This window comes from Rhododendron vialii, chromosome 1a (genome assembly GCF_030253575.1).
Source record: "Rhododendron vialii isolate Sample 1 chromosome 1a, ASM3025357v1".
Classification (NCBI taxonomy): Eukaryota; Viridiplantae; Streptophyta; class Magnoliopsida; order Ericales; family Ericaceae; genus Rhododendron; species Rhododendron vialii.
This window is the reverse complement of record NC_080557.1, coordinates 30,053,952-30,078,192: the sequence shown is the minus strand read 5'-3', so window position 1 is coordinate 30,078,192 and position 24,241 is coordinate 30,053,952. Positions and strand designations below refer to the sequence as shown.

General features: G+C 41.6%; 3 protein-coding genes across 5 annotated transcripts; 1 reads left to right on the top strand and 2 right to left on the bottom strand.

Annotated features, from left to right (window-relative positions):
- Positions 1-1,969: 1,969 nt before the first annotated feature.
- Positions 1,970-3,934, bottom strand: LOC131325976 (uncharacterized). The gene is made up of 2 exons (XM_058358504.1): positions 3,794-3,934; positions 1,970-2,676 (listed from the first exon to the last, which is right to left on the bottom strand). The coding sequence occupies exon 2, from the start codon at positions 2,667-2,669 to the stop codon at positions 2,136-2,138; it is 534 nt and encodes a 177-aa protein (XP_058214487.1). The 5' UTR covers positions 2,670-2,676; positions 3,794-3,934; the 3' UTR covers positions 1,970-2,135.
- A 1,470-nt stretch (positions 3,935-5,404) lies between these two features.
- On the top strand, positions 5,405-9,297 carry LOC131325904 (G-type lectin S-receptor-like serine/threonine-protein kinase SD2-2). Of its 3 annotated transcripts, none has more exons than XM_058358406.1 (4): positions 5,405-5,808; positions 6,031-6,510; positions 7,277-9,111; positions 9,256-9,297. In XM_058358406.1, exons 1-3 carry the CDS (start codon positions 5,558-5,560, stop codon positions 9,066-9,068), a joined length of 2,523 nt encoding a protein of 840 aa, XP_058214389.1. In that variant the 5' UTR covers positions 5,405-5,557; the 3' UTR covers positions 9,069-9,111; positions 9,256-9,297. The 3 variants fall into 3 exon arrangements, with proteins under 3 accessions (XP_058214389.1, XP_058214381.1, XP_058214374.1); XM_058358398.1 differs by having other exon boundaries at positions 9,221-9,297; XM_058358391.1 differs by having other exon boundaries at positions 7,277-9,297.
- Positions 9,298-15,296: 5,999 nt separating this feature from the next.
- Positions 15,297-15,842, bottom strand: LOC131330251 (uncharacterized). The gene has a single exon (XM_058363764.1). It carries the CDS (start codon positions 15,840-15,842, stop codon positions 15,297-15,299), a length of 546 nt encoding a protein of 181 aa, XP_058219747.1.
- Positions 15,843-24,241: the final 8,399 nt, after the last annotated feature.

Below are 24,241 nucleotides of genomic sequence, written 5' to 3'. Positions count from 1 at the left end.
TGAAAATCTTACTATATCTCTCTATATACTTATGAAATTTGTAGCTTACATACCTGCTGCTGATGTTGCAAGGCAAATGGTTAACAGTCTCTTCTTGTACATAAATGTCAACAGCATCATCATTTAAATGGAACAACATAGCAACACCATCTTCATCCCTAATACGCAAATGCTTTGACTTGTCCCTAGAAGTACTATAAAATAAAGTCTTCCCGTCGTGGCTAATATCCATACGGGAGCAAACTTGTTTAACTAACTCGTCAAATGATATGCCCTCTTCGATGACTGTAGCTTCAGAAACACCACCCAAATATTTTCGTAACACACCATCCGCATTCACCATGCGTTCACCACCGGAATAACAAAAGCACATCAACTTCTTTTGAGGAGTCGTCGACATGGCTGCACAACCATATTCCGGTTTCATTATATAACTACAACACAATTGATACTCAATGAAATGATACAAGGTTATTTGTGGACGGAATGTTAATTTGACAAAAATTGGGTTCTTAATACATAAATTCAGTATTAGTTGGTGTTTCTTTGAAGACAAAGACCAAGTCCATATTGCTAAAAGACTACACTCTATGTCTGTGTGGACCACATATTTATTGTATAACGAGCACGTCAACTCTAGCAAATCCGGTAGGGTTTGACACAGTTGAATTACAACAAATGAAACCAATAAATTAGCCTTGTGTTGTAATAGATGTTCACATACATGAACATCAGACATAAACCATGTAAGAAGTGAGCAACTAATTACTCCTAGTCTTTAATACTACATAGACCACTGACAAATAAATTCTGTTTACAGTTAATATAACAAAATGAGGCTGTCTATTTCCCCACATGTAAAAAATGCAGAAATTTGTAGCACAAGTTGTTGAAGTAATTGAGCTTGATGGCATCAAAGGTTCTTTTGTTGGAATTCCAGGGCAAAGTGGTCTTTCAACTGACCAGCGCAAGAGATTAACAAATGCTATGGAGCTTGTTTTCAATCCTTCCATAATGTTCATGGATGAGGCTACATCAGGTTTACATGCTGAAGCATCGGCAATAGTCATGGGCATAGTGACGAATATAGTTGCTATAGGAAGGACAATGGTTTGCACTATTCATTAACCAAGCATTGATATTTTCGACGCCTTTGATGAGATAAGATACGGATCCAACAAAGCAAATTTAAGGCTATGTAGCTTCCAAACTGAAAACCTATGATTAACATATTACAGTTCACAAACATTCCCTCCCATAAACCAAACAATGTCTCTTGTTATTTGAGCTGATTATAGAACAGGGCATAATGCATCCAAGTGCCTATAGTCAATGACAGAGAACCAGGAGGATTCAATCATAGTAATACGTATGCCAACCACAATTAGTCAACCCAACTCAACAACATACTGAACATGTATACATCGTGTGCTTTTCCCCTACGCGATACGATTAAAATTTTCTTGTTGAGCTCATGGTACAACTTCCTCATGATTTCAACACCAAAAAAAACCTAATCATTTTTTGGTTTGGTTACATGAGAGCCACAACACTGGTCGCCTATCTACAGATATTGAATTTGTTAGAACACTACTTATAAGATACTTTCTCACTACATTAACCAACATTTAGCAGACCCCAAAGGGTTGGGACGTAATGCTTGGTTCGATTTGGTAATTAACTAACATTCTGATACTATTGAGACCAGGCTTCTTGCATGATCGAACTAAATAAAGTTCTTTCATTTCACTAGCTGGTCCTCAGCTAAACTACACTGGTGTAAAAGTTACCATTTGTGAGCTCTAGTTGACCAATATTATGACTTGTACCATTACTTGGATGGTTCAAGATATAAGGTTTTATCTAAGTAATATATTGAATGCAAAGTGCAAACGATTCTAATGAAAAGGAGAGGACAAATATAAATGCCAATAGAAACATATATATATATATATATATATATATATATATAATATACATAAATTCAATACTTAATATTTTATTCACATATTACATATAAGAACCATCTTAACTGTCTCCACAGTCAGTTTTCATAACATGTTCTTCTTACAAAAAGGAACCACCTAGTAGTCCCGCTTTCTAAACTTCAAAAACCAAAGCATACGACCCTTCATTCAACGAGGCCTTCCCAAATACTTTTTCTCAAACCCACGTCCAGTTGAGATGATAGCAAAAATGATGACAACCAAAATGGAACATGCAACCCATGCCCCCCACATCATTTCGGTGCTTTTCCACACCTTCACCTCCAAATCATTAATCTTTTTCTCGATTTCTTTCATCTTTCTCTCATACTCCTTGCATTTGTCCTCTTGTTCCTTACACTTAAATTCTCTTTCCACCATCTTGCTCTCATATTCCCCCATCATTCTCTCATATTCCTCAATACACTTATGGAGTGATCTTGTGTTGCTTTCAGATCGGCGAGCCACTTTCTCTTGCTCACCTATCTCACCATCCAACCATTCGAAGTAGTTGCAATGTGGACCATTCCTCTTTGGTGCACCAGGAACCCAGAAAGGGCAGCAAAAGAACCTCCTACCCGAATTTTTATCGGTCCAGGAGGTGTGCACTACCGCTTCCTTGCCGTGGTCGCAAAGTCGTATCCTCAAAGGACTTGGAGTACCACTATTTGAACTACACGCCATGACTCCCCTACCATTAAAAAAATGACTAGGCGTGAGAATAATCTAATTATTGGAGTTCCAACAATATTCCAATTCATCTTCAATATTATTAATTAAGTTAAACTATGCAAGTAAAGTTAATAAACATGGCTTCTTCCTTCAGTAGAGTATCAGTAAAAAATAAATATCTACCTAATAAAACATGAGGGTGTGGACCGATACAAACACATTTTTTTTATAATGGCTGAGAATCATTTGATCCAAGGTTTGAGAAGCTTTGTCCTCTTTTCATTAAAGTGCCCATAGTTTTAAACTTAATTACAAAACTAACATTAAATCCAAGGCCCCAAATTTGGCCCCCAACTCCTCCGAACAACCTCTCTCTCTCTCACAAACAGTGTACTCTCCGTTCCGATATCACTCAATGTATAGTGACATAACACCACTGTTCCCCCCTATTCAAAAGTCTAGTTTTTTTCGGTTTGGAGGGTTGGATACGAGTTTTGTGTTTGGATGCAACTTACCAAAAAAAGATTTAGTGATGATTTGAATGCAGGTTAGCAAAAGAGGAAATAAGGTTTGGTTAATTTTTTTTTCAATGCAGCTTAGCAAGAGGCATTGTGAGGGAAGAGGGGAAGTGCTCTTGGGATCTCCGACCACCAATTTGTCAGTCCATCCTCCTCTATCACCACCACCAGTTCATCGGCCCTCACCGCAACTCATTTGCAACTGATATATGCCCCTTTTGGCTCTCTTCCCTCTCTGCTTTTGCTCACGGTTCATACCTGGCTGAGAAGGCATGCTTTTGCCTACAATGTATTTGTGAAAATGCATGTTCAAGAGATTCAAACGAAGGGGAGGGGAATTATATATTTCCAGACTCTATACTCAATTTCATCCCTATTTGCTCCAATGTCCATCCTAATTTTTCCAATTGCACGCCAATTTCTAAATGTTTTCATGGTAGTTTAGGTTGGGAATCATAAAAGTACATTCCAAACCATAAACTCTGTTCAGATTAGGTGGTTAACACGATATTTGTAAACAAACCCACATGCCAAACAACAACATGAACTAAAGAGATAGTACAAAATAACAAAATCATACACAGTGACCTAAATATGGACATAATACAGCAAACTCACCAACTCGACCAAAGTAGCTTATGTCAAACCTTCAATCAGGGTTCACACAACAATGTGGGCCAAAATCTGCATAAAACAACCAAAAATTTGTCTCAATGTCTGAATACTACGACTCTGTGTGTGTGAGAAAGAAAGGGGGGGTTTAGAGTGAGGTTTTCTTCGATTTTCACAGAACACACAGCACACACAGCACACACAGCACACCTACGAGAGAGAGAGAGAGAGAGAGAGAGAGCGAGAGCTACCAGAGAGAGAGACAGAGAGCTACCAGAGAGAGAGAGAGAGAGAGAGAGAGAGAGAGAGAGAGAGCGAGCGCTACTTGGAGAGAGAGGGTCGAGAGCTACTGAGCGGATGAGAGGCTTGAAATCAGAAAGCGATGGATTTGGAAGGGAATGAATATTAGGGCATTTTACAGATAATATATGGGAGGGTATAATTGTCAATTCAACCAGGCCTACCATGTTTTGGTAAATATTTCCCCTCATGTCATGAGGGTGGTGATTTTGAGAGTTGGGACCATGGATTGGTGATATTTTCCGGTCCACATCGCCTGTGGGTAATTTTCCCTATCCAAATCTCCACTTAGGGGGTGTTTGGGAACTTACTTTTTGACTTTTCATTTTTAACTTTTTAACTTTTTGGTTTTTTTAATTTTGATCAGAATGTATTTTAAATTTGATAGAGTGTTTGGATGAAATGTGTAGAATGTATTTTACCGCAAGAGTAGTGTTTGAAAAATATGTGATAAAAATGAATTATGAGTTGTATTTTTACTATATTGCCCTTGTTTTGAGACAAACCAAAATTTATCTCTTTCACCCACGCACGAACCAATTCCAAACCCATTTCTCTCTCTCCTCCTCCCATACCCAACCTCCATTTTTGCAAATCAAAAGCCCATTTTCCTCCTAAACAATCAACAGCCCAGACACCCCTCCCCCTCATACAAAATCAAAATCATCGGGGCGAATCTGGGATAGGGTTTCGAAATTGAATCTGGTGGGTTTTTTAGAGTTTTTAGTGGAGTAGATGGATGTGTAGTGGGTTTGATTTTTGGAAACGGAAAAAAACAAGCGAAACAATACAATTTGTCATGTTTGATGGGTTTAATTTTTGTCAAAATTTGTATGTTGGAATGGAAGATACAGAGTCTATTTTATGTTCTGGGTTCTTCCATGGTCAGATCGAAATGGAAACCATAATTCTAACCCAGAAGAAATTCTTCCCGTTCTTGTGGTGGGAGATGCAGAAGTGTGAAAGAGGTGAACGATTTCCCCACTTTGGTCGAAGGTCCAGTCGTCTGCTCCGGCCTCTCTCTTCTCGTATTCTCCTGGTATGTGAGAACTGTGAGAATGTGAAGGAAATCAGTAGAGGGGACAAAACCAGGGCTTTGTGGAATTATCTCAAAAAGGAGAGGGAAGAGATGTCTTTTGGCATGGCAAGAGAACAAAATGAAAAAATGAGAATGAAAATGAGAAAAGCTCCTCTGAGCTCTTTCTGGCTTTTGTCTTAGAAACATGAAAATGGAAAACCCATTTTCCGGAAAACCTATTTTCCCTCTGCCAGCCAAACAGCCAAAAGCCAAAAATCAGAAGTGAAAAATAAGAAAAGCCACCATCCAAACGCCCCCTTACTCTCTCCCTCTCTCTCTCAAAACCCCTCAATCATATGAGAGAGAGATTCTGAATCTCTAACAAATTCCCACAGCTCCCATGTCCGCTCGCCAACAATAATGCTCTGCTTTCCACTGATATTCCCATCAAAATGTCACCCTCCATTACCATCTTCGTTTTCCTTTTGCTACTACTCATTTCAACCACGACCCAGCTCGACTCAACCTTAAATCTGAGTAACAAAAGCTCAAACCCCAGCAACGGACTCGAAAAAACAAAATCCAGTGCTGGGTTCGTGATTATAAAAGGAAACGAGACGATTCTTAGCGAGAACAGAACGTTCGAGCTGGGTTTTTTCAATCCTCATGGCGATGATGAACCCAGATGGTACCTGGGCATTTGGTACTGTTAGCATAATATTTACTTGCTATCATGTAATCTAGGTTTTATTATGCTTCATATTTAGTCTTGGTTTTTTTTTATTATGCATGTTTCTTGATTGGTTTAGGTTTATTAGTCACTTGTAGCTTTTATAAATGCATGCTAGGGTTACGTTTAGATCCAATTAAGGATAAGGATACATTAATTAAAACTAGCTTCTTGTCGATTCACTTTTCTTAACAGGTACGCTTCAATTCCTACGCCGACCTACGTTTGGGTCGCAAACAGGGGAGCTCCGGCGAGGAACTTATCTTCTGCGGCGGCGGTGATTACGGCCGATGGCGAGCTGGCGGTGGAGCTTGGTGGTGGGGAAGTCGTGTGGACGACGGGGAATGCGGCGGCTATGGAGGCAGTGGAGGCGAGGCTGTTGGAGGAAGGGAATCTGGTGTTGGTTGGCGGCGACGGAGGGGTCGTGTGGCGGAGCTTTGATTTTCCGGCGGACACGTGGCTGCCGGGGATGAATTTGACAGGGGATAGGTTTCTGACGAGTTGGAGGGGGTTTGGTGATCCGGGGGTGGGAAAGTATTCTCTGAGGTTGAAGCCGCCGGAGTACGGTGAGGTGGAGCTCGTGTTTGATGGAACGGAGTCGTATTGGTCGACTGGGAAGTGGACGGGGAGTGCGTTTGCCGGTGTCCCGGAAATGACCATACCCTACATTTATAGGTATTGGATTTTCTGCCAAACTGTTTTTGTTTGTGCTAAAACTGTTGTGCATAGAACCTTTGTACCATGTTTAAGGCATGAGGCTTTTATACACTAGAGTTTTGACACAAACAAAAGCAAGCAATTTTGGCATTATCATTTCCTTTCAACTACTCGTAAATTTTAACTAAGCATTGTACTACAGGTTGACGAATTCTCTCCAGAACCTCGTGCTCTCAATTCTCGTTTTACGCTTCTGTTCTCAATTTTGAATTTCGCAAATTTTAGTAGCATGAGATGTTTCGACTAACAAATTCGCGTTTAGGCTCGCGCTCCCACTCATATTTATGCACATGCATTATGTGACATAGTTCCAGAATCAGAAGATATAATGGTATAAAAGATCTGATTCCACACGTGCCAAATACCATGCCAAAATTTAAGATTTCGCATTAAAAGTGAAAATTTTCTCTTTAGTTTTTGGGCCAAATGCAAAGATAAATTTTGACCATGTCATTCTTGGTACCACATTTGACAATTTTCAAATTTGCCACACCACCTTCATAGTGTGGGAAAGATGGTTGCAGGGGGAGGTGGTTATGCTGAAGTAGCAATTCTGTTATTTTTCCGTAAAATGAAATTAAAATGCTTTGACAATGCCATTTTGGTTCAACGGATGGACTGATCTGGTAGATTACTAATCAGCAACCCATTTATTAGAAGATTAAATTGAAAGAAATAGTTGGAATTTTGTTATATTTGTATTCACACAGTTTCTTATGAACAGATTCCACTTCACCAATCCGTTCAAACCCACGGCGTCGTTTGGGTACACGGAAACTTCGCTGGAGAGCGGCGTCCGGCCTCCGCTAACCCGGTTCCATCTGGACACCTCTGGCCAACTCCGGCAGTACACGTGGTCGCCGCAGGCAAAGAATTGGAACAAGTTCTGGTCTCAGCCGGAGAATCTTTGTACGGTGTATGGGCACTGTGGAAATTTTGGCTTTTGTAATGCTAGATTGTTGACTCCTTGTAATTGCATTGCTAATTTTCAGCCGGTTGATAGCGGTGCATGGGACTCCGGTGACTTCTCCAGCGGTTGTTGCCCCCAAGATGCTGCCAAATGCAGCAGCGATGATGGGTTTCAGGAGGTTGGGGCGGTGAGCTTTGACGGAGCTGTTAGCAAGTCGTTTTTAGGGGGTAGGAGTGAGTGTGATAGCACATGTTTAAGTAACTGTTCTTGTGTTGGTTTGATTCACAATTCAAGGACTAATTTGTGTAAAGCCCTATTTGGGTCTCTCTTGAATCTGAAAAACTTGACATCTGATTCCACCATTGACGATATATTGTACATTAGGGTTCCAAAAGAAGGTGTAACAAAGAAGAAAAAGAAAAGAACAATGATTCTGATCGGAAAGATTGGTGGGATTGTAGTAGTGATTTCTGCTGTTATGGTAGTTGCAGCATTGTTGTTTTTAAGACGGGTAAGGACTAAGAGAGTGAAAAGAGAAAAGGAAGAAGGGGATGCAGTTTTTCCGGTCACAAATTTGAAGGTATTTTCCTACAAAGAGCTTCATGCCGCCACTAGGGGGTTTTCAGAGAAACTAGGGCATGGCGGATTTGGTGCGGTTTTCCTGGGCAAATTACCGGGTAGTTCTTCATCTGTGGCGGTCAAGAGACTCGAAAGGCCGGGCGGGGCGGAGAGAGAATTCCGGGCAGAGGTGTGCACAATTGGGAATATCCAGCATGTGAATTTGGTAAGGCTAAGAGGGTTTTGTTCAGAAAATTCCCATAGGCTCTTGGTTTATGATTACATGCCAAACGGTCCTTTAAGTATGTACTTGAAGAGGAATGGGCAGAATTTGTGTTGGGATGTTAGGTTTAGGATTGCAGTTGGGACAGCAAGAGCCATTGCATATTTACATGAGGGGTGTAGGGATTGTATCATACATTGTGATATTAAGCCTGAGAATATTCTACTAAGTGAAGATTTTTCACCTAAAGTATCAGATTTCGGACTAGCGAAGCTTGTTGGAAGAGATATTAGTGGGGTTTTGGCTACAATGAGGGGCACGTGGGGTTATGTCGCGCCCGAGTGGATCTCTGGTGTGGCGATCACTGCAAAAGCAGATGTGTATAGCTATGGAATGACCTTGTTAGAATTGATAGGTGGGCGGCGTAATGTGGTGAGGCCGCTGTCGGGTGGTGGAGGAGGTGGCGGTGGAGAGGGGGAGAAGTGGTTTTTTCCACCTTGGGCGGCTAAGAGGATAATTGAGGGAGATGTGGCGGCGGTGGTGGATGAAAGGCTTGTTGCAGGCGGGTATGATGTGGTGGAGGCGGAGCGGGTAGGATTGGTGGCAGTTTGGTGCATACAAGATGAGGAGGGGATAAGGCCTACAATGGGAATGGTGATGAAAATGTTGGAAGGCGTGGTGGAAGTCGGTGTCCCACCACCTCCTAAGCTGCTTCAAGCGCTGGTTTCCGGTGAGTCGTTTCATGGGGTTGGGGCTGATTCTGGTACTGGGGAATTGGACAGAGGAAATTCGGTGGATTCTCACAATCATTCTTCTGCAGAGTAAATTCTGTCTTTCCAATTAACATTTAGCTAACAAGTTTGGTCAGGTAATCGACTAAAGCACATTGCATACAACTTTTTGTTTGCTCAATTTCAATAGATTACTGCAATTGTTTTGCTACTCTTTTGCACTGAAATCCTTGCAATGTGAATCAGCACTTGAAATTCTTGCAATGTGAATCATTGGGCAGATATGGTATGGTTGGAATGTGAACATTTCCATGATCCGAAAACGCCGTGTTCGTTTCTTTTCCTTTTCCTTTGCACTTATGAACATTTTTCGATGGGTGGTTTTGTATGTTAGCTTGTATATGGTGGTTTTGTATGTTTGCTTGCAGGGCCGGCTCTGAGATTTTGTGGGCCTAAGACGATCTTAAAAAATAGGCCTTTAATAGATGTATACAAAAAAAAAAGAGTCGATAAATGAATTTTTAAAAACTAAATACATGTATTCAACGCGAAAAATCCCACAAAAAATACAATAAATCACAATATTTCAGAAGCATCATTATTGTTACTTAAACATCACTCTTCTTCTAGATATTTTTTTTTCTCTAGCCGGTCCGTTCTTCCTTTCTTGCGTTTGTTCGCAATGGGATAGTGTTTGTGCAAAAGGGGAAAAGATGATAGTAATGATGCACAGTGCACTCACTACACGGTCCACACTGAATAAATTTCAAGGGCCCCAGAGATCAACAATCTCGTGATTCCTTTTATTCCAGTTTTTTTTTGTTTTTGTTTATTCCTTGGTTCTGTGTTCTTTTTAACTGGGCCCTGTTCGCAATAGCCAGTGGGCGAGGAGAACATTGGGCCTTGGGTTTAAAAATAGGCCCTATAACAAACATATATACTTAGGTACTTAAAACAAATGGGGCCCCTAGTTTTTGGGCTTTTTTGGGGGCTTAAGGCTCAGGCCTCTTGGGCCTTAGCCCAGAGCCGGCACTGTTTGCTTGTATGAAGGATCTTTTGATCATGAACCATGTGGAATTGTTGAACTTCATCAATCTAGCTGTAATGCCCCGAATTTTGGATACGTTAAAGGGATAATTTATTACAAAACTTAAAGAGAGTCACTGCTCATTATTACAACATAACTCTCGTAAGAGTATTTTAAGCACAAAAATAGGAAGTTAGGGTTCCTAACTACTGCTCCGCTTGTTCCTCCATCCTAGCGAGATCTTCGGCTCCGAACGCCTCCAAAGTGAAGAGTTCGCCGTGTTCATCTATCAGATCTGACATATTATACCGGCGTCGCCACCCATATAATATGTCAGGGTCACCAAAAGGTAACACCATGAGCTATAGGGCTCAATAGTATAATCCTACTTACTAACCCTTAACTTATGAACAAGAGATCATAATAACAACGATTCTACATAAATCAATCATATTGACAAGCAGTTAATCAAATCCACATTCCTTATTCAAACTAACGATAGTGTTGACTTTTCTGACTCGTCGTAGACCGTGTCGTTATTTCCACTTTTCTTTTCCAAAACACCTTTCTAACTCACCCAACCTCGGTTCCGCCGTTTCGGGTTTCCGAGTATCCTCACAATGGTTCCGCCGCACCGGGTTCCCATTGGCACACGATTGCATTGGCTCCTCTCCACGGATAACCAAGCCACACACCCAACCTCGGTTCCACCGCGCCGATCTCCCGAGTATCTTCACAATGGTTCCGCCGCACCGGTTTTCCATTGGTGCACACACACACACATGCACAACTCACATAATGCCACCAAACCGGTCATTATGTAGTTTCAAAATATTTCCTTCCTCGGAAAACACATTTTCTTCCTCATTAACCTTACTCTAAGCGTCATGTCTCTAACTTTCTTGGTTTAGGTGTCTCGTTTTCATGCATAAACTTCCGCGGTAGAACTTTCCACATAAACAAGCATTCATAAAAAATTCACAACTATTCTAACAAGATCATCCAATTTTAGATTATTTTAGCATGCTTATACATCCAATAGCAAAATAAGTTTACAAATCTTCATTTGACATCAAAAGATAACCTTATCTACTTTCGAAAGAATGATCAAAGTTTTCTTTTTAATGACGTTCTATTTTCCAACATACGATCTTATACATTGCATAGAGTTGGTGGACTAGGATTCCTACCTTACTTCTTGGCGGTGGTCGGCTATGGAGAATTTGGTTGTCGGTTTTGTGATTCGGCGGCGTAACGGCTCCGGATTGCTTCGAAAGGAAGAGAGATGAACTTTTCTCTTCCTAGAAACAACTTGCTAACTAATCTAAGCTACTTTTAGAGATCTAGTGGTGGTTTTGGAAGTGGTTTGGTGGTTTCTCTCAAGAACTCTCAAGAAACACAAGAAAACAAGAACTTTAGAACTAAGAACACTTGGAATTTCTAGAGAGAAGGAAGAGCAAGGCTTGAAGATGCGAGTTTGAAGCTTGGAATGACTTCTATTTATAGGCCAAGACTCCCCTCTCTCTCTCTCTCTAGCCGAATTTCTCTCTCTCTATCTATATATATATATATATATATATATATATATATCTCACTCACCCACATATATATGTACTAAAGAAGACTAATAATAATAATATATAAGCAAGTACATAAGTACTAAGATTCTAGGGTGGGAAGGTCAAGATTCTCCCATTATACTAATACAAAAGGTACTAGTACTTAATTAATATAATAGTATACTTTGTACTCTCGGGAATCTTAATAAAGGATTAGTTTAATAGGCCTAGTACTTAGTTGGCAAGACTAACCTATTGACCAATGGGTAATAAATCCCCTAATGGTTAATAACCAAGGGATAATAAAGGACAAGGTACTTATATAATAAACTAAGCTCTTAGAAAAGACTACATGTCCTTTTGCATGTGGCAAATACACATGTGTATATATACATGTACTCAACAAGATATAATAATGGAAAAGCTATTGTCCAATGGGTAAAGATTACCCTAACAATTACTGTCCAATGGTTAATGATTGAAAGGTAACTAAATAGTTAACTAGTTTGGTTATACCAACTATTTGGTTGAAAATTGACTAGGCATGGCAATTAGGGTTTCTAGTCGAGGAATACGGTGATAAGGCATTCAATTGCTTGAATACAAACTACTAGAAATCAAATAAGAAAACCATCGAGCAATCAAGAGAAATTAAGAAATTTTGAATAACAACGAGATTTTTATTGAATGAAAAATCGGAGTTGTTACAACCTATCCCCCTTAAACAATTTCGTCCTCGAAATTAGGTGGATGCTAGGATTCGAACAAATGAGGGTATTTTGCCTTCATGGTCTTCTCACTTCGGTCTTGAATCTCTATCGGTTCCTCTTCGTATGTCGCGTCTTCTTCGATAGTGATGTCTTCCTAATTGAGAACATGGGTGGGTAAGGCTAGATACTTGTGAAGCATGGAAACGTGAAACACGTTATGCACTCGGTCCAGCTGGGGTGGCAGTGCCAGGCGGTATGCAACCTTCCCGATCTTCTCCACGATGTCAAATGGTCCGATGTAGCGCAGAGACAATTTCCCCTTCTTTCCAAATCTTATAACTCCCTTCTTTGGTCTGATCTTCAGGAATACATGATCTCCTACTGCGAAAGACAAAGGTCGGCTCCTTTTATCCGCATAACTCTTCTGTCGGCTTTGAGCTGTCTGGATCCTCTGTCTGATAGTCTTGACCTTCTCCGTGGTATCCCGTACTATGTCAGGCCCTATCAATCCTGTTTCCCCAGCATCGGTCCAACAGACTGGAGTTTGGCAGGGTCGACCGTATAGAGCTTCGTACGGTGCCATCCCAATGCTTGCTTGATAACTGTTGTTGTAGGCGAACTCCACCAACGGTAAATGCTGCTCCCAGTTTCCAGAGAAATCCAAGGCGCAGGCTCTCAGCATATCTTCCAGGGTCTGAATAGTCCTCTTCGTTTGTCCATCTGTTTGTGGGTGAAAGGCCGTGCTAAGCCTCACATCCGTTCCCAATGCTTTCTGCAATCCTTTCCAAAAGTGTGATACAAAACGTGGGTCTCTGTCAGATACTATCGAGATTGGTACTCCATGGAGGTGTACGATTTCTCGAATGTACAACAGGCTTAGTTGCTCCACGTTTTCTGTCATCTTGACAGGCAGAAAGTGTGCAGACTTGGTGAGTCGATCTACGATCACCCAGATGGCTGTGTTGGACTTGGCAGATCTTGGCAGTCCCGTCACGAAATCCATTGAGATGTGCTCCCACTTCCAGGTCGGTATTGGTAAAGGTTGAAGATCTCCTCTAGGTTTCTGATGCTCGGCCTTGACTTGTTGACACACCAAACAGGCAGATACGAACCGTGCTACATCCTTCTTCATTCCTTCCCACCAGTATGTTCTTCGCAAGTCGTGATACATCTTTGTACCGCCAGGGTGAACTGTGAAGTTCGAATGGTGAGCTACTCGGAGTACGTCTTCTCGAAGGGTTCCAACATTAGGCACGAATACTTTTCCTTTGAATCTCAGGCTGTTATTCTCTTCGATAGTCCATCCTGGCACCGCCTTTCCTTCTCGGATTCAATGCCGGACGAACTCACAATTCTGCTCGAAGGTTTGGGCTAGTAAGATTTCCTGAAGAAGTGCTGGCTCTGTAACTAGAGTGTACAGTCGAGCGTTTTCGCTCTCTGATGATGATTGCAGGTTGAACTCGTTAAGGGTGTCCACCATCTCCCATTCCTTGATGGTAGTCTTGACCTTCTGTGCTCTGTCCTTTCAACTCAGAGCGTCAGCTACCACGTTGGCCTTGCCGGGGTGATACTGGAGCGTAAACTTGTAGTCCTCCAAGTATTCCATCCATCGGCGCTGCCTCAGGTTCAACTCCTTCTGAGTGAACAGGTATTTGAGGCTCTTATGGTCGATGAAAACTTCGAATTGTTCTCCCCACAGATAGTATCGCCAGGATTTGAGGGCGAACACTACTGCGGCCAATTCTAGGTCATGGGTAGGATAATTCTTCTCGTGCGGTCGAAGTTGTCGAGATCCGTAGGCTACGACCTTCCCATTCTGCATTAGCACGCATCCCAAACCATCTCTCGAAGCGTCGCAATAAATAGTATAATCTACCCCTCGTTCAGGGATGATAAGTACCGGTGCGTTGGTCAGTGTCTTCTTCAATTCTTGGAAGGATTTCTCACAGGCTTCATTCCAATCCAGCTTCACTCCTTTCTGAGTCAACTTGGTCATTGGCTTGGCCAAGGTTGAAAAGTCTGGGATGAATCTTCGGTAATACCCAGCCAATCCTAGAAAACTCCTGATTTCGAACACCGAGGTCGGCTGTTTCCAGTTCAGCACTGCTTCGATCTTACTTCCGTCCACTAAAATCCCTTCCTTGGATACTACATGTCCCAAGAACTTAACCACTTCTAGCCAAAACTCGCATTTACTTGCCTTGGCATAGAGTTGGTTATCTCGAAGTACTTGTAGCGCTATCCGAAGGTGCTCTTCGTGCTCCTCTTTGTTAGCAGAGTATATCAGTATATCATCAATGAACACCACTACGAACTTGTCTAAGTAGGGTTGAAAGATCTTGTTCATGAGACTCATGAATACTGCCGGAGCATTGGTCAGCCCGAATGGCATCACTACAAACTCGTAGTGGCCGTATCTGGTACGAAAAGCTGTCTTGGTAATATCCTCATCTTGAATCCGTAATTGATGATAGCCTGATCGGAGATCGATTTTAGAGAACCAGGTTGCTCCCCTTAATTGATCAAAAAGGTCATCGATCCTAGGCAACGGATATTGATTCTTGACTGTGACTTGATTCAACTTCCTATAGTCGATACATAATCGCAGCGTCCCTTCTTTCTTCTTCACGAATAGAGCAGGCGCTCCCCATGGTGAAGTACTCGGCCTGATAAATCCCTTGTCCAACAGCTCCTGTAACTGGGTCTTGAGTTCCTTTAGTTCGGCCGGGGCCATTCGGTATGGCGCCATCGAGATTGGTGCCGTTCCTGGTTGAAGTTCTATGGAGAAGTTTATCTCTTTTGGAGGTGGTAAGCCAGGAAGTTCCTCAGGGAAAACATCAGCGTATTCGCACACGATGTGAGGTAATCCTAACTCCATCCTGTCAGTTTCTTCCATTTGGAGACTAGCTAGCCATCCAAATAGTTGATTCTGCCACCTAGATCTTTTCGTTGTCAAACTCGCTGCTTCTCTATCCCCCCTTAAAACGGAAACGAGTTCCCTTCGGAGCGTAGGCCGTCACTGTCTTCTAATGACAGTCTATGACTGCTCGGTGAGCCGATAGCCAGTCCATGCCCAAAATTACGTCGAAATCCACCATGTCGATCATTCTGAGATCGCAAGTCAGGCGCAGGTTGGCTACTTCTAACTCGCACCCTCTACATACTAGATTAACAGTTATGCTCCCTCCCATTGGTGATACTACTTTCGTACTTTTGCTCAGGGGTTCCGTTTCTAGTGCTAGGGCAATTACACAAGTAGTAGATATAAACGAATGCGATGCTCCAGAATCAAATAAAGCTTGTACACAGGTGCTGTACAATAATAGCGTACCTTGGATCACAGAGGGATCCTGTTCCTGCTCCTCAGTCTGTAGGGCAAAGATACGTCCTCCAGTGCCTTGATGGGTTCCAATGGGCTGCTTTCCCTTGTTTTGCCCGTTCTGCTGCTGCGGTGGGCCTCCAGGGTTTTGCTTCATAAAGCGAGCCTGTCCAGGTTGTTGGATTCTTTGATTCCCAAAGTTTCCATTCCTTTCCCTCTGAGGTTGGGGGCAGTCACGCTTGTAGTGGCCCATGGCCTGGCAGTTGAAGCATTGCACCGATGCTTTATTCTGGCTGCCCCTCTGCGGTTCACCATGCCAGGATGCAGCAGTCCTCCAGGGTTGGTTGTTTTGCGCTAGGGTGAAAGGCTTGGTTGGGTAGGGTCGGCGGTTGTTGTTGGGTGGCTGGGTTCGGATCAGCCCGCCAGTGTTGCCCGTTGCCTTCCTCCATCGAGTTTTGAAGTCAGCCTCCTCGCTTTTCAGGCAGAGAGCACATTGAACCACACCATTATAGGTGGTAAAGGCTTGTGCCACTACGGCCCTTCGAGTGGTAGTCAGCCCCCACTCGAATCTTCTTGCCTTCTTGTCTTCGGTTGCCACAGCAGTTGGGGCGTAACGGGATAGCTATTCAAATTTGGCCGCGTACTGGGTCACGGTCATCGTCCCTTGTTTCAGGTTCATAAATTCCTGCTCCTTGGCTAGGCGAAGGGGTGTAGGGAAGTATTTGTCGAGGAATAGGGTTTCAAACTCGGCAAATGTCATGGTGGCTATGGCATGGGTGGCCTCCATTAACTCCCACCAGTAACGGGCTTCTCCCTTCAGCTGGTAAGTGGCTAAGGCCACACGGTCTCCGTTCCGAGTAATCTCTAAGGTGTCCAGGATCACCTTGGTTTCTTTCAGCCAAGCTTCAGCCATGGTAGGGTTAGGATCTCCGTTGAAGGTCGGGGGTCGGCGCTTGCAAAATTCGTTCATTGCCCGGGTTCGGGTCATCGGTCCATCGTCGCGGTTTTGGTTATGGCGGTTAGCGTTCAAGGCAGTTACAAGTGCTTGCATGATTTGAGCTAGGTTGGTGTTAGTGTTAGAGGATTCACCATTCTCGTATCCTAGTCCACTGCGTCGGTTCACCATCTACGAGTAAAAATTGTTGGGGGCGATTTAGTCAAAAAAAAAATAATTTCCTTTTGTAAATGCAATTTATCAAATAATATGCAACAATATTTTTTAAAACAAAGCAAGCTTTTCATAGATAAGCAAGAAATTACAATAATAAGCATAGAGTTCTACTATAAAACAAGTAGACTGAAAACAAGATTCCTAATACAAGTTTGAGACGATCCTACTACATGGTCCTTCTAGCCTTAGTGCTTCTAGGGCAACTCAAGCTATCAGAATCTTATTCTAATGCTACTACTCTACTGACGAATGAGTCTGAATAACTCTCTCAGCTGCTCCATCCATTCCTTCTCTCTTATCTCGAGCCAACGCTCTCCTTTTTGGCGAATCTTCTCGGCCAACTCCCTAAACAGTGGTTCCTGAGGGTCGAGTGTCAAGTACTGCTCCTCACTGGTGAAGGGTGTCATCACAACTATCTCGTATAACTGTTCACCGGGCTCGGGGTCGCGGACTCCCAAGTGTGGGATGGAAATGGGGCTCTCGGGTGCTAGCAAGGTCTTGTAGTATAGCAGGTCTGCTACGGTGATTGAGGTAGCAAGGGTACGGCAATCCATATCTACAATAAGGAAAGTTATATATTAGACTTAAGATGGCAGGAGGAAATTGCACGCACATAATTATACATAAACAGTGATCATGACTAGTAGAGAACACAAATCTTTCATTACTTAATAAACAAGTACAACATAGAAGGCTTATAACAGCCTAATCCTACTACTTGCCAATTACAACAAAAAGTTCATATAGTCATTCCAATCGTCCTAGAAGATGCTTGGGAATTCCATCTTATATGCGCCTATGTCGGATTCGTAAGGTGGTGGTGGCACATCTCCGGAGTCAGTGATTATATCCATGACTTCGGGCTCCGCTCCTAGGAATGCCATTTCCTCCTCGTCAGATTCTCCACCCTCATCTTCCCAATTCTCTAATTCCTCGTCGTCGGACAACCAATCGGGATTTGGTGCTTGCATCATGTGCTGCCAATCTGCTTCGTTTATTGGGGAGTCGTTGAACTCCTCGGGGTCCTCTTCAGGTTCTTCCATAGGTTCTTCCTCGGGATCTTCTTTCAGATCTTCCTCGGGTTCCTCTTCGGGTTCTCCCGCAATCATGTTGATGGGCGGTATCATTGGAATTTGGGCGAGGGTTGCTTCAGCGTCTCCTCCCTCTATTAGGAGTACATCATTGGGGGGTGCTATTTGGACTAAGACAGGTACTGCTTCGGCTTCATCTAGCTCTTCATCATTCTTGGGAAGTACAAGAGTGCCATGTTCTTAATAGAAGTCGTTGGTGTAGGGAAAAGCATAGGGAAAGTAAGAATCTTCCACTAGTTGGCTTGTCATTGATCTTAGGGTGCTTGCGAGTTGGTGAGCTTCAGCTAGAAGGTTAACTTGGTATGAACTCAAGTGATTCATCTACAATGAAAGAATTCTATTAGTCAAGTTTTGAAAGGAAGTTTTAGTAAAACTAAGAGAAAACTTTTCAGGTTTCTACGTTCCACATTCGATTCTTGATTTAAGTCATCATCCAATTGTTCAGGAATTCCCAGCTCGGCCGTACTGCCAATTTCCGTGCCTTGCTTCAATCCGAAGATTGTTTTGACAGAATTCCACCCAAATTGGGACGGTAAACTTAAACTCAATTCATGTTTGTGCAACGGTCAAACTTATCTCGTGGTTCTACCCATTCTACCCATGGCCGAGGTTTTGAACCTAAAGCTCTGATACTAAGTTGTAACGCCCCGAATTTTGGGTACGTTAAAGGGATAATTTATTACAAAACTTAAAGAGAGCCACTGCTCATTATTACAACATAACTCTCGTAAGAGTATTTTAAGCACAAAAATAGGAAGCTAGGGTTCCTAACTACTGCTCCGCTTGTTCCTCCATCCTAGCGAGATCTTCGGCTCGGAACGCCTCCAAAGTGAAGAGTTCGCCCTGTTCATTTATCAGATCTGACATATTATACCGGCGTCGCCACCCATATAATATGTCAGGGTCACCAAAAGGTAACACCATGAGCTATAGGGCTCAATAGTATAATCCTACTTACTAACCCTTAACTTATGAACAAGAGATCATAATAACAACGATTCTACATAAATCAATCATATTGACAAGCAGTTAATCAAATCCACATTCCTTATTCAAACTAACGATAGTGTTGACTTTTCTGACTCGTCGTAGACCGTGTCATTATTTCCACTTTTCTTTTCCAAAACACCTTTCTAACTCACCCAACCTCGGTTCCGCTGTTCCGGGTTTTCGAGTATCCTCACAATGGTTCCGCCGCACCGGGTTCCCATTGGCACACGATTGCATTGGCTCCTCTCCACGGATAACCAAGCCACACACCCAACCTCGGTTCCGCCGCGCCGGTCTCCCGAGTATCCTCAAAATGGTTCCGCCGCACCGGTTTCCCATTGGCGCACACACACGCACACGCACAACTCACATAATGCCACCAAAACCGGTCATTATGTAGTTTCAAAGTATTTCCTTCCTCGGAAAACACATTTTCTTCCTCGTTAACCTTACTCTAAGCGTCATGTCTCTAACTTTCTTGGTTTAGGTGTCTCGTTTTCATGCATAAACTTCCGCGGTAGAACTTTTCACATAAACAAGCATTCATAAAAAATTCACAACTATTCTAACAAGATCATCCAATTCTAGATTATTTTAGCATGCTTATACATCCATTAGCGAAATAAGTTTACAAATCTTCATTTCGACATCAAAAGATAACCTTATCTACTTTCGAAAGAATGATCAAAGTTTTCTTTTTAATGACGTTCTATTCTCCAACATACGATCTTATACATTGCATAGAGTTGGTGGACTAGGATTCCTACCTTACTTCTTGGCGGTGGTCGGCTATGGAGAATTTGGTTGTCGATTTTGTGATTCGGCGGCGTAACGGCTCCGGATTGCTTCGAAAGGAAGAGAGATGAACTTTTTTCTTCCTAGAAACAACTTGCTAACTAATCTAAGCTACTTTTAAAGATCTAGTGGTGGTTTTGGATGTGGTTTGGTGGTTTCTCTCAAGAAACACAAGAAAACAAGAACTTTAGAACTAAAAACACTTCGAATTTCTAGAGAGAAGGAAGAGCAAGGCTTGAAGGTGTGAGTTTGAAGCTTGGAATGGCTTCTATTTATAGGCCAAGACTCCCCTCTCTCTCTCTCTCTCTAGCCGAATTTCTCTCTCTCTCTCTCTATATCTCACTCACCCACATATATATGTATATATATGTACTAAAGAAGACTAATAATAATAATATATAAGCAAGTACATAAGTACTAAGATTCTAGGGTGGGAAGGTCAAGATTCTCCCATTATACTAATACAAAAGGTACTAGTACTTTATTAATATAATAGTGTGCTTTGTACTCTCGGGAATCTTAATAAAGGATTAGTTTAATAGGCCTAGTACTTAGTTGGCAAGACTAACCTATTGACCAATGGGTAATAAATTCCCTAATGGTTAATAACCAAGGGATAATAAAGGACAAGGTACTTATATAATAAACTAAGCTCTTAGAAAAGACTACATGTCCTTTTGCATGAGGCAAATACACATGTGTATATATACATGTACTCAACAAGATATAATAATGGAAAAGCTATTGTCCAATGGGTAAAGATTACCCTAACAATTACTGTCCAATGGTTAATGATTGAAAGGTAACTAAATGGTTAACTAGTTTGGTTATACCAACTATTTGGTTGAAAATTGACTAGGCATGGCAATTAGGGTTTCTAGTCGAGGAATACGGTGATAAGGCATTCAATTGCTTGAATACAAACTACTAGAAATCAAATAAGAAAACCATCGAGCAATCAAGAGAAATTAAGAAATTTCAAATAACAACGAGATTTTTATTGAATGAAAAATCGGAGTTGTTACACTGGCATTCAAATGTGGTGCCTAAAGACCAAATATCTAACAAATTCAGAACCACAACCCTGCAACCACCTATTAAAAGATCAGATAATTTCTGATTGGGGGTCCTTTCCCAATGACTCCCCATGTTTTGCTGTCGTACTGTTCTTTGATAGCTGTTTCATCTGTTAGAAAATCGAATCCCCAAAACCCAGTAATGACGCGTATAGATTAGACAATGAAAAATTGCAAAAAACCCTACAAGGCAGAATTAGGGTTTTACCACAACTCCCGCGTCACGAACGCTGGTTGAACTTGTTACAGCACATCTTGTTGTATGCCACGAATACTGTTTGACCGTACCTTATGATCTTCTGTCATATTCTCTTATACCTCGAATCACGTACCCGTTTGTGGAAACCCTACATAATTGTTTGTTCTCTCTTACAGCCCACTTTTCTGATCTCTCAAAAACATGTCCTCGACCTAGAGAACGAAGCGGTATATTTATAGGGCTAGGACAAGGACCTAAGGAGAAATAAATCTAGGCTTCTTGTGTAAATAAGAAATCTTAATCCCACCAGGATTCTATTTCTTATCACACAAATTACAATTCACCCACTATAGAATTTTAATTGTACTCTCGTCCTTATCTCAATTATATTTCGAGCTCCATGTTTTTAAATACTTATTATTCTCCCCACATTAAGATCACAAATACCCGTTGATTAAAATAAATTACTAACAATCTCCCACTTAATCAACATCTTATACCTTGAGACTATCCGCTTAACTTATTTGATATGTCGGACACAAAATCCACTTGCAGGGTTTGACATATTCGAAACTTATAAGCTTACTCAAGAGGGTATCATTAATCCCTACTAGACGTGGATTCCATCAATAATTAATAGTTGTTATATACATAATATTGCTACCCAACTCACCAAGACTATTGACCGTATAAAGATCTCACTCTTTAATGAATCAAAGTCAACAACATTAAATATATACCTCTAATAATTATCTTTAGATTAAAAGCATAAGCATTCATAATAACCATAAGGTTCCAATTATTTTATAAAGTTAGTACAAAGACAATTACCTCAATGCGGTCCCGTTCAATACACAAAAAGTGTACTAGCACAATGAGTTGGAACTAGACTGTTCCCTATCGTCAAGACAGACCTGCTAAACATTGTACTACAGTCTTACCGATGGTGTGTCCAGTTCCATCTAAGACTGTGAACCATATCTTATATTTCACAAGAACCAATGATCTTATCTTCTATGTGTAAGTCCAACTCTACACTCCGAATAGCTATTTTGTAAAATAAAAGACACACATGCACAACATATAATAATATTATGCAAACATTGCCCATAAAAGATTCTCATCAAAAAGGGATAAAACTGGTTAGTAAATAGCAGTCAAATATTAATCCATTACACAAAAGCATGACTTTTAGTATAATTTTCTAACAATCCCTCTTAGACTCAAAGTCATGCTGCCATGCATCTCACTCTCATTCCCTCTGCATGACTATCAAAAGTCTTAGCCTGTAAGCTGTTCGTAAAAGGATCTGTTAGGTTGTTTACCGATGTGATCTTGGACACAGCTACATCACCTCGCTGAACGATCTCTCGAATCAGGTGATACTTACTCTCGACGTGTTTTCCTTCTTATGAGTTAATGACTTCTTAGAGTTAACAATTCCACCATTATTGTCACAATAGATGTAATAGCTAATTGCACTAAAGAATCACTTCTAGATCCATCAAGAAGTTTCTAAGCCGAACGGCCTTTTTGGTTGCTTAAGAAGCTACCACATACTCGACTTCCATGGTGGAATCAATCAATGCAGGATTGCTTAATACTCCTCCAACTTATGGCTCTACTTCCTAAGTAAACGCATATCTCGAGGTATACTTATGGAATCCTTATTTGACACAAAGTCTTAGTCCGTGTACCCACAAGGTATCAGACTATCTGACTGGTAAACCAACATATAATCTTTAGTTCTTTTCAGATACTTGAAAGTATGTTTCACTGCGGTCCAACGCTCTTGCCCTGAATCAAACTGAAATCTACTAATCATGTCAACGGCAAAGTAAATATCAGGTCTAGTACACAGCATAGCATACATGAGGCTTCCCACTACCAAAGCATAAAGAACTGCCTTCATCTTCTCCATCTCCTCAGATGTCTTACGACACTGATCATTGGATAGGTTGATTCCATCTCTATAGGGAGGAACCCTTTCTTGGAATCTTGCATACTAAAACGAGCAAGGATCTCATCGATATAAGTAGCTTATGATAAGCCCAACATCCTATACTTGCGATCTCACATAAGCTTAATCCTAAGGATGTGACCGACTTCTCCCAAGTCCTTCATATCGAACTGACTAGATAGTCACACCTTTACCGAAGACAACATTCCCACATCGTTTCCGATTAGCAAAATATCATCTACATATAGTACCAGGAATACCACCACTTTTTTGTTATGCTTTTGTATACACTTGACTCAGCTGGATATGATCAAAACCAAAAAAAACTTGATTGGTGATCGAAACGGATGTTCCAAGGTCTAGATGATTGCTTGAGTCCATGAATAGACTCCTTGAGCTTGCACAACATGTGCTCTTGACCATTTGCTATGAATTCATCCGGTTCCATTATGTGGATGCGTTCATCCATATTTTCATTAAGGAATACAGATTTCACAGCCTTTTGCCAAAATTCCGCATCTTTATCTTCTAGTTCCTCATTGTAGTTGTAGGGTTCAGCATGTAGTTCTTCAGGGATCATATCATAAGATTCTCTCAAGAACGTATACCGATTGGGTGGGACAACAACCCTCCTGTAGGGAGGTATTCCTGAGTACATACATTTAGTTGCCGAACACGTGATGTTTGGGAGCACGTAGTGAATACGACTGGACTTATCGCCGGGCAGTATGAAGAACAGCGATATGGACCAATGATATGGGAAGTCCTTGGTCCATGCAATCTGTTCGGCTAAATAAAGGCCAATGACATGACAAGTCACTGGTGTAAACTATCTGTTCGGCAGATAAGAGACATTCTGATTACGTTTGGACCAAGTTACATGTGAAGTCCTTGGTCCAGGTAGTTTGTTCGGCAACGAGATCGCCGAACAAGGAAAGAACTCCAATCAATTGTTGGAGCATGGGGAACATTCTGGAAGAATCCAGAAAAAATGGTATTCCGTTAAGGAATAAGATTCCAGGAATATAGGATCTGGGAAAGATACCCAATGAGAATGGGATGTCCGGCCAGTAAAGGAAAAAGAATCCTAAAAGGACTCCTTTCTATTAAACTGATAAAGGAAACGAGAATCCTTGATATCCTGGGTTTCCTATACGAGTTGGGAATCCTATGGCAATGGGGATGCTTGGGCGCCAAGCATCCGAATGTCTATATAAAACAGAGTAAGCCTAGAGGTAAAATGTACGCAATACTTTGCATTCTTGCTTTCCTACTGATAATTAGGGTTTGACTGCTAGTACGTGATACTAACTTTGGCATCGGAGGGCCTTTGCCAACGAGAGGCAGAGGTGCGCTCACCCCCTGTCTAT